Source organism: Helianthus annuus, chromosome 17 (genome assembly GCF_002127325.2).
Source record: "Helianthus annuus cultivar XRQ/B chromosome 17, HanXRQr2.0-SUNRISE, whole genome shotgun sequence".
Classification (NCBI taxonomy): Eukaryota; Viridiplantae; Streptophyta; class Magnoliopsida; order Asterales; family Asteraceae; genus Helianthus; species Helianthus annuus.
In genome coordinates, this window is record NC_035449.2 from 122028224 (window position 1) to 122038861 (window position 10638).

At 34.6% G+C, this 10638-nt stretch overlaps 1 protein-coding gene across 1 annotated transcript; it reads right to left on the bottom strand.

Moving 5' to 3' along the window:
• Positions 1 to 6424: 6424 nt before the first annotated feature.
• On the bottom strand, positions 6425 to 10094 carry LOC110897710 (protein trichome birefringence-like 39). Its single transcript, XM_022144441.2, has 5 exons — positions 9824 to 10094; positions 9266 to 9440; positions 7577 to 7752; positions 7326 to 7484; positions 6425 to 7005 (listed from the first exon to the last, which is right to left on the bottom strand). Exons 1-5 carry the CDS (start codon positions 10081 to 10083, stop codon positions 6714 to 6716), a joined length of 1062 nt encoding a protein of 353 aa, XP_022000133.1. The 5' UTR covers positions 10084 to 10094; the 3' UTR covers positions 6425 to 6713.
• Positions 10095 to 10638: the final 544 nt, after the last annotated feature.

Genomic DNA, 10638 nt, shown 5'->3' on the forward strand with positions numbered 1-10638 from the left:
TCTCATCTGTAAATGGAGGTAAGAGCTGTATGTGGTCTTGTAGCTAAGCCTGGAAACTGAATGCAACGGGTCAAAATGAGTTCGGGACAAATCAGGTTTCAGGCAAAATAAAAGCTGTTTACCAATCACAAACACACACACACACATATAGGGTATATACGTATACTTTCACATGGGTATGTAAGGGCATGTTTGGCTAAGCTTATTAGAGTTAAAAAGGACTTTTGGGAAAAAGGACTTTTTGAAAAGGAGTTTTTTTAAAAAGTGTTTGGATTAACTTATGGGGTGAGAAAAGCCAATAAGTCAATAAGTTGTTTTTTAGAAAGTGTTTGGCTTAGCTTATTGATGTAAAATGGCTAAAATCGGGTAAATAAGGGGTATATTGGTAATTTGAAGTTTGAAAAGTTATAAGCTGGCCAAGAAGTTAGAATATACTAACTTCTTGAAAACTCCTTTTCCTTCAACTCAAAAAGTCATTTTAAAAAGCACTTTTCTATTTGTCAAACACTAAAATGACTTATTGGCTTTTTGATTAAGCCAATAAGTCAATAAGTTGGTTTGAAAAGCTTACCCAAACATGCCCTAAGACCATGTGTAATGGTGAAGAAAAATAATGTCCCCACCATGGGGCATTATCCGACACGTGTCATCCCAGTCAGCATGGGGCATTATAGCATAAAGTGGTGTAGTGGGACATTATTTTAATAACGCCCATGCAATTATTTCCCAATTATTTTTTTTAATTTAAAACATAAAAAACTTCATTAATTTAAAATAAAAATTACACTACTTGAAAAAAAAAACTGAAAAAAAAAACAGAAAAAAAAAACCGAAAAAAATAAAGTTAAAAGAAAAAGAAGATTATCTAGAGTCCATATTTTTCTCGAATTTTTTGGCGACGCATTTGCACAAGGATCAACGCATCGCCTTGGAGGTGGTCGATAGGTTTGGACAAAAACTCAATGTTCTTTTCCATTTGCCTCGCCTCTTGCATCTCGTTAAACTTTTTGGTTTCAGCCACTCGTTCTTTCATAATCTCATGACGTTGGTGGCCGAGGTCGCGAATGTCTTGGAGACCACGGTTCATCTCCTCGAAATCTTCCTTTAACTCGAGATCGGAAGACGACTCGACCGTTTTTTCCCGGTTCGCTTATCCTTTCTTCTACCGGTGGGTCGGGTCAACTCTTCTTGAATTTCCTCGTCAACGTCCACCACCTCATTTAAATCGACATTGCGGACATCCGATGTCGGAGTTGAAGGGTCAACGGAGGATGATGTTTTTGACCTTTTAGCTCGACGTCTACTACTAGACGTCATTGGATTAACTAGCGCTCACTTTGGACTTTTTCGTAGTAGCTCCCAACACTTATAGTACGTGAAAGGGCATTTCGTCCTCTCGAACTCCTCCAAAGTCCTCGTTAAAACCCCGACGTCACTTTCACCGCTCGGGCGAGTATCGTAGTTACGTTGGTAAACTTCTTGGAACGCGTGAGACTTGTTGTTGATGTCGGTCCATTTGCTAGAAATGGAATCTTTGTCCCGATGTTCGCCTTGACCCCACGTGCTAAAAAAGAGTGCACGAACCCTATCCCAAATAACGGGGCCCGTTTGAAAGTTTGCTACAAATTAAAAAAAAAAAAAGTAAAAATATAAGTTATATGTTAAAAAATAAAAGTAAAAAATAAGTAAAAAAAAATAATAAAAGAGTTACCGGTTTCTTCGTCCTCCGAAATGTCGAGCCACGCCCGAGTCAACGTGAATTCCTCCTCCTTCGTCCATTTAATGGTAGTTTTTGTACGTCGAGGTTCGTCCTTATCCTTCTTCTTATGCGACTTTCTGCCGCGTTTTGATTTGTCTTGCACCTGTTCGGGTTGCGTCTCCGGCACGACATCGACATCGGGTTTGGATTCGGGTTGTTGTTGTGACGGTTGCGACCCGCCGGCTTGACCATAGCCGAAGGTGGGAGGTACAAACGGAGTGGCGCCAGTCAAGTAAGCCGCGTACGGTAAAAAGCTCGGGTCCATGTCTTGAAGGTTATACGGGTTTTGCGGTTGGGTTGTGTTCGGGTTCGTGGGTCTTGCGGGGACACCAAAAGGGAGTCAGAATGGATGCATGATTTTATAAAAAATAGGAGAAAGTGGGTGTTTTTTATAAAAAATAGAAGAAAGTAGGAGAGAAAGTAGGAGTTTTTTTTATAAAAAATATGAGAAAGTGGGCTGATATATATAGTGGGTAAATTTTTAAATTAAAAAAAGTTAACTAATTTGACCGTTTGGCAACGGTACATTCTTGATCCCCAAGATTTTTTCAGCGTTTTAATTAAAACGCCATATTCATTTTTTTTTTGAAAATAACGGCCGGTAACGCCCTGTGTAATGGCGGCCGGGGCGTTATGCGGCGTTTTTTTTTTGAAAATTTTTTAAAAATAACGCCCCACTACGGATGGTCTAACACTTAGATGTACATACAAATGTTCCGTGATATTTGCTTTTTTGCTTGAGCTTAACAATTCTAAGTTAATACTTGCATTATAGGCAAGTAGCATCTTGGGTTGGGGGGGGGGGGATAAGGCTTAGGGACCATTAGGTCCTGGGTTCGATTCACATAAGAGGGTTTTTCTCAAATTTGTTGGGTTTCCTTTCCTCCTGAATTGGTGTATATGTATTATAGCTTAGTGGAGATGGATATGATTGGATGGTTCCGCTCGTGACACGATGATACTCCAGTGATCCAAGTTGTGCACTTAACTGGTTTACTAACAAGTTTTAATCATGACATTATTATTCAATACCCATAATAAATGTATCTATTTCATCACTGTTGTTTACCGAAACCAGACAATCCTTTTAGCCCAAGTGTATTTGAGATAGATTCTATATTGATCCGTACCCAATTAGTACTTTTATAAAATAACCGGTTTTGACATGAACCGGGTTGACTTATTAGTCACCCATGCGCGACCCACCTGCTTTTTGATGCATTTCAATTGAATAAGATATAGTGAGACCAGTAATCACAAACCATTTCTAGAATCATAAACAGCCGAAACAAACATCAAGATACAAAATCAAGAGGGGGCATAGAAGACCAACACTATAAGCTAAAAAGTTAAGGGGCGTTTGAATCTTATTTCTGCTCTAGCTGATGCCCTCAGATATTTTAGCATCTTTACTTCACCATGAGTATCAACCCATCCGCCGATCACTATATCTACTTTCTTTAGCATCGGTGACCTGGCCAAACTAAACTTTCATAAAATCCATTGCCGTCTTCATGTAGGTGAAGTTATCGTCATTTCATGTAGATGATCCAAGATAACATATGAGTAGTCTTGATGATCGATAAAGTTCGTGGTAGTTTGTGACATACCTTCATCTTGCATCTGTTAATAAGCAAAACACATTTCATTAAATAATATCGATAATATATATAGTCACAATACCTTAATGGGGTAACAACTCATACAAAGAATCTCAACCATTGGTAAACACTCAAACAACTCAACAAATTTAGAGTTCCAACATCCCATAAGATGATTTTCATCACCAATCTGCAACACATCTAGATTAAAGTATCAGAATATACACGATCAAATACATCTAAAGTGATAACTGCAAACTTATGAACAAACTTTGATCCAATTTCTTTTTCAAATAATGTTGTTTTGGTTCTAGCTTCCAAAACTTTTAATCTATGGTAATTCGGCCATGTCGAAATTTTGATGTAATGTGCATGTAGTAAGGGGCGAACCTCCTATCTTCTTTTCTATGTCTGTTTCTGTGTTATTTTTTTCTTCTTTCCTTGTTTCCCCAGCTCCTTGCTGAATTCTATATTTATATATAGAAGTTTTCGCCGTTCAAAAAAAAAAAAGATTCTTGACCAAAGCTTTTCATGTAATGTTAGCATCTAGATATCACCAAACACCTTATATGCATAATTTTTAAGCTTTTCTTATTAGCTCAATTTGTCATTATCCTACTACCTCATTACAACTCAACCATTTCATACCTCAAGTAACAATCAATAACATGTAATTTCAGTTAATATAAGAAGCAAATACACAATTTAACCATCATAATCATGGGTTCAACTCTTATGTCAAAACCCACTTCTAATCACTTATGAACACTTAACAAAATTCCTAATTTGTTCAAGTAGTTCATACATACGAGTTAGTATGATGTTTATAAACACGAATACAACATCAATTTACATTATCTTTACTACAATTACCACTACACCTTTCTATTTCATGGATTCTCTAAAATAGAAAATCCACCAAAAGTGAAATGGTAACATACCTTAGGCTTAGTAGATGTTAGATGACCTAAATTCTTCAACATGCAACTTGGTTTCACCTTTGATTCTTTTTGAATTTGTACACTTATCAAAGAGAGAACCCTTGTTCTCTTTCTCTCATCTCGTACCACGCACACACACACCCTAAGTGTGTGTTTTAGTTTTTTTAATCTTTTAACTTCTCATTTGTCCAACTTTAGCCCCTTAAGTTTAGGTTAGTATTTTGGTTTGTTCATAACTCACTTATTCTTCACTAATAAATAACTATATTAACTAGGTTAATATTCCTAGTTATACACTTCATGTCAATTGTCAATTGAACATGGTAATTCAATTTACCAAGTTTGGGAATGTTACTAACCGACTTAGATTAAGTCCCGATAACCCGAGCCTTTTATAAACTTTATTTTCTAAAGACATTTACTCCCCTTTTATTCAACATTAGATTTATTTATTTAAATCCTAATGTTTATGGGTTAACCTTTTACCACTAACGGTATTTTACTCGCTCATCCCTAGTTAATTTGGTTTAGTTGCCAAATTTGATTTTGGGATGTTACATCTATCATATAAAATTTCTTATATTTACATAAATACTTGGCTCGTTTAAGTTTGCGAGCCTAGGCAATCTCTGTTAAATGAGCTCCATTTTAGCTCGAGCTCGTTTAAGCTAGATTCAAGCTTTTAGCTAGCAAGCCAGTTTCCACTAACTAACATGCGGCCTTGCTAGTTACACCCTACAAATTATTGTAGCTATCTCGGGGAAAAAGGGAGCATATTAAGAGTAGAAAGATTTCTTTCACTTTCTTCATGGGTTCGCTAACTAAAACATGTTATCTAGTATGATCCATTAAAAGAAGGGATTAAAAACGAAGGCCCACTTTCTAAGTTATGTGTTGCTTGTTATGTATTTCATGAGATTTTTTTTTCTAGTACATAAATTGTGTAAAAATGGCAGGTTCATGATAGGTTGGCTCACATAATATCCATGGAGAAAGAGAATTCGAGTTTGAGCTGAGAAGAGTCATTGTTTTATGCCTAAGTTGTATCTATTGATTGTACAAAAATAATGTATTTGGGTGAGGTTGAAGCAACGCAAAATGGCCACACAAACAAGGGAGTGACTGGACTTACCAACTAGGCCTAGTATTCAGTTTTGGATACCGGCATAACAAAATTATCGTCTAAAGGTAATATCATCACGATTTTCTAATACGAGTAGCGTACAATTGAATACAAATATGAAGCCTCCATATGTTTTCGTTTTGCATAGCTTTCGAAAAGTTTTAGGTACTTAGGGGCTGTTTGGCAACATCTGAATGGTTAAGTGCTGAACCAGTAAGAGGTCTGAACCATTAAGTGCTGAACCTGAACCAGTAAGAGGTCTGAACGATTATGAGCCTGTATAATGTTTTAACCATTCAGAGGCAAATGTCTGACCAATTCAGATTAGAGGTCTTAACCATTCAGACTCTGTATAAATCTTAACCATTCAGAAGCAAATGTCTGAACCATTCAGACATCTGCTCATGAAACAAACAATCTGAACCATTAAGTGCTGAACCAGTAAGAGGTCTGAACCATTAAGAGCCTATTAAGAGGTAAACAAACAACCCCTTAGATTCTCATGTTCCTCACCTGTAAATGGGGGTAAGAGTTCTATGTGGTCTATTACATTTACTACTCACGAAGATGTATGTTTCCAAGATGAGGGTTTCCATATGTAGACCGTAACAAAGGCAATGTGTCAAAATGAGTTCGGGTCAGGCTTGAGACAAAAAGTACTGGTTTATCCCACACACACCACGTCATGTAGGGTATATACATATACTTTCACATGGGTATGTAAACACAAACGTTCCGCAAGATACACACAACCTATGCTCGGATTTGGTGGAATATTTTTGGCAAAGACGACGATGAAGACCAGAAAATATGATCTATCTTGTATGTTTTGTTAAGATTATGTATTTTTTAAATATTATGATAACTATTTTTAATATTATGTAGGAAGAGTGAGAAAAAAAAAAAAAAAAAAACTTACGTGAAAGAAATAGAAAAGAGATTGGAAAGAGTCCCTCCATCCACCCTTACAATGATGACACAATTTTTTCTATTAAAGTAATTTAAAATTTAAATTTAAAATTTAAAATACAATCAATTGTCAAGATATTACAAATAGAATCATCAATTTGTTGGATCTCTTTATTGAACAAACAATTACGAATCAAAATGTATAAAAATGAAAAACTAACAAAGCCATTGAGACTATGACTAATAAATCACACACCTTAAGATTAGGAATCCTAAGAAAACAAAGAATGATACAAACATGGTATATTTGTTGAGATACCTGTTTGTATATTTGTTCATATACAAACCAATTATGTTCTAAGATCAATTCCATCTCCAACTTAGCCAGAGATAGCTGCATATAGAAGTATGTTCCAAGTATCTGGCAATCCGGGAAGGCACCAATGGCTACAATCTAGACCGATGTGGTTGCCACTATAGTAGGTCGGGTGGGCATCCTTCCGATATTGAGAAAGTGTCGTGATGTCGAGTAAGTAGACTGGTTTCTTGACTCGTGCCAACACTTTATTTAGTACCACTGATGCCATAGGTGTGCCCGCAGGATACCTTAAACCGAAAAATGGTTGAGTTTCACCCTTGCATGATTTTGATGGCTCGTTCCAGTCCTTTCCCCTGTGTCATTAATGTTCGAAAATCTAGTGAAAATGTATTTCTTTTCATTAATTTTGGAAACATATAATTATAAGTCATTATAAATTTTAATTAACAAATCCTCTTCAATTGTTTTGATTTTTTACAATTGTAACCCATTTCTAAATTTATTGTAGGGTAATTTCCTATTGTTTTGTATTTCTTTTCTTTTCTCTTCTTTTCTTTTCTTTTGTATGGTTTTATATTTTATAATTATAAACGGTATCCACCAACAATTCACATCAAACCATGAGAGTTAAAGATAAAAATAATTTGAAAAAGTAAAAAATTAGAGAGCATACTGGTAATGGATCGGGGAAATGCCTTGGAAGAAGACTTTGGTTTTCGAAGGGTCAACATATCGATTGACCCATCTCGACCAAGTCGTCATCCCTTTATAATAGGCCACGAGTCTATTCATGTCTTTGTATAATTTTCCTCCTTCTCCCATGTAATCCCACCTGCATTTGAATAGTTTATGATTTAAAATACGGTTTTTTTTCAATTGAGTTACTATTGTCAACACAATATGTTTATACAGTTAAGATCTTACGGTTGGTCACGACCGGTGTGAGTCCACCAATGCCATGAGTTAAAGATTAACATGTCCATTCCCATCCATGCGCTTCCTTGCTTGATCGAGTCTAGTTTAAGTACACGTCCCTCGTTTTGGTTCACAATGTCAACTAGAGTGGTTGTGCGATATATTAACAATTGAAGTCCGTAATCCTGTAGGAAAATAACAAACACGTCAATATGGTACTCATTTTATCGAAGACTAACATCCATATGTATGCATATACGATAGTGACAAAAACATGACCTTTTTTTTTTAATTTTTCGTTGATGTAATAGTTCTTGTTGTTTATAATTTTTAGATATTTCATAAATACAAAACGGTTATATCATAAAGTTAATTTTTCGTTGATGTAATGTTCTTGTTGTTTATAATTTTTAGATACTTCATAAATACAACATGGTTATATCATAAAGTTATTATATATTTATAAATGGGAAAGAAATACAAGAAGAAAATTGGAAAATTAGGCAACCAATCAAGGAGTGACCATCATGATGTGATTTTAGTTTAAAGTAAATAGTACGTCATGCTTAATTGGTGTAGCTTATTAGGAAGACAAATCAAAAACCCTTTTTATATAAGATTTCTATGTGTAGATTTGATTTGTAATAATATAGGATGGAAGGATTGGTGTAGATTTGATTTGTAAGGTGTGTTCTGTTTTGCTCTAGCGATTTGCTAGTAGCGTTTTTGATATGAAAGTTGCTGTTCAAAAAAAAAAAAAAAAATATAAGATTTCTATGTGTTGAACTTTTTAAAAAACAAATTATTAATGGAAAATAAGTTTATCCACTAATCCACTATTACACGATAAATAAATTAACATATATTTACTATTAATTCCAAATTAAAAAAAATGTTCTATATTAAAAAAAAAAATTGTTCTAAATTAAAAAAATGTGTTTATATTTTGAAAGCCGCCTCTCGGTGCGTACAATAAATGAAGCGCAAATAAGAAAATCATGATTAGAAAAAGACGTTCACTTTTTCAATCAACGTAGACAATTGGACATTAAACTATCAAAGGCGTGCATCAATTTCCTGCCAATTATTTTATTATTCACAACAAAATAAAATTACATATCATTTTCTTTTACAGCTTAAAGTTAAAATTTATCATTATTAAAAAAATAGCAAACTATAAAATATCCTATGTCGACTCAACTAAAGATTATTAAGAAACATTTTATTAGTTTAATAGCAAAAGTCTTACCTAATTATTTTAAAAATCCGTTAATTATGTGTAAACTCAAGAAAGTATGTTAAAAAATACTTCTTTTTTTTGTTAATGAACGAGTCTAGCCAATATCAACTCGTCCTCAGGCTTCTAAGCGCGACGTTCAGGACGACGCCGGGGGGGGGGGGGGGGTTGGAAATGGTGTTGCCGAGCCCCACACCGCATAGCCTTAACAGGCAAAGCGAGTTGAATCTTTCATTTTAAAATATGATGATTACGTATGCCTTTATACACATCTCTAACAAAAAGTTATCTTATTAGTACAAACTTAAATCATTTGTCTTTGACTTAAAGAAATGATAGAACAATAATAGAGAAAAATGTGGAGGTTGTTGGATAGATAATAATTGACCAGAAGAAAAAAAAATACACTAAAATTAAATAATAATCATGAATTATAATAAAAAGAAAAATAAAAAGCTAACCTGGAAAGTAAGAATAGTAAGACTTCCGCCACTTTTGACAAGTGTGTATTTTGCGTTTGGCGCCCATGAATGAATCATGCAACTCAGTGAGATCCACATGTTGTAACTCAGTGAGTCACCCACAAACATGATCTTCTTCCCCTTCCATCTTTGTAGGAACTCCACGCCGTTAAACCTGCGACAACCTATTCTGTCAAAAACCGAACTGAACCGAACCAAATCAAACTGTCTCTCAACATGGTGAAATCAATGTTTCATCATCTTTATTGAGTAAAACATATGAGCTTATGCACCCCACTTCTCTCTCTCTCTCTCTCTCTCTTTTCGTTCTCTTACACACTTATATTTGTTTTTTCCTCGGTCATGTTCAATCATATATGTTTTGTTGAGTAAAACATAGCATCCACTGTTATCACACCCCTAAATCTTATTTTCACATCCTTTTTATTCTATCTCTCTCTATATATCTATGTATGTATAAAGAGAGATATAGAGAAAGGGTGTGTGAAACAAATGAGCTTAAAAGCACCTAAAAACCAACAAAACGAAAGTACAAACCTTGGAAGGTTACAACCGAAAGGCTGCCACCTGTACTTGAGATATGACCGGTCGGGTCGCGCGTATTTGACACAATCGAATTCCGGATCTATGAAAGGACATGTAGCAGGGTTGTAAAGAGGGTAAGATGGATCATAGACCCATTTGCCTTTGAAGACATTGCAAGAGTTAGCTTTTGAAGAATTGAGGAAAGAAGTGGCATTTATTTGACAAAAAAACAAAAATAATGACAAGCTTAATAATGAGGTGAAGGATCCCATTTCTTGGGCTTCGATCCAAATTGGTGGTCTTGTACTGGTGAGTTTAGGTGTATATATAGTGACAGAATAACGGAAGAGAGAGAGTATAAATTATCTTGATATAATATGATTATAACTAAAAATATTAAACATATACCATAATGTTTCATGTCAACTAATATTATTCGTTTTCTTTAGCAGAAGATTACCTACGCATATATTTGTATTTTTCAAATGGTGTTTGAGGGTCATACGTAATTTGTGCTTATTAATTAAGTAATTAGACAAGTTAGGTATGTAAAGTAATAATATGAAACGAATCAAGGCATATTTTTGTTCGTTTTGGTGTCCCAAAACTTTTCAATTATTTGTATATGAGTTTTATTAATAGATGTTAACTTTAATTTTACTTATAATCCCAAGTATTACTAATCTATACTATCTTATATCCTATATTACATATAACAAGATGACAAAAATGTAAATTTACATAATTTTAAAAGTTAAAGTAATTACAACTCTTAAAACATAAAATAGAAGAGTTAATTGCCAAAATCGTCCCTGAGGTTTGGGCAC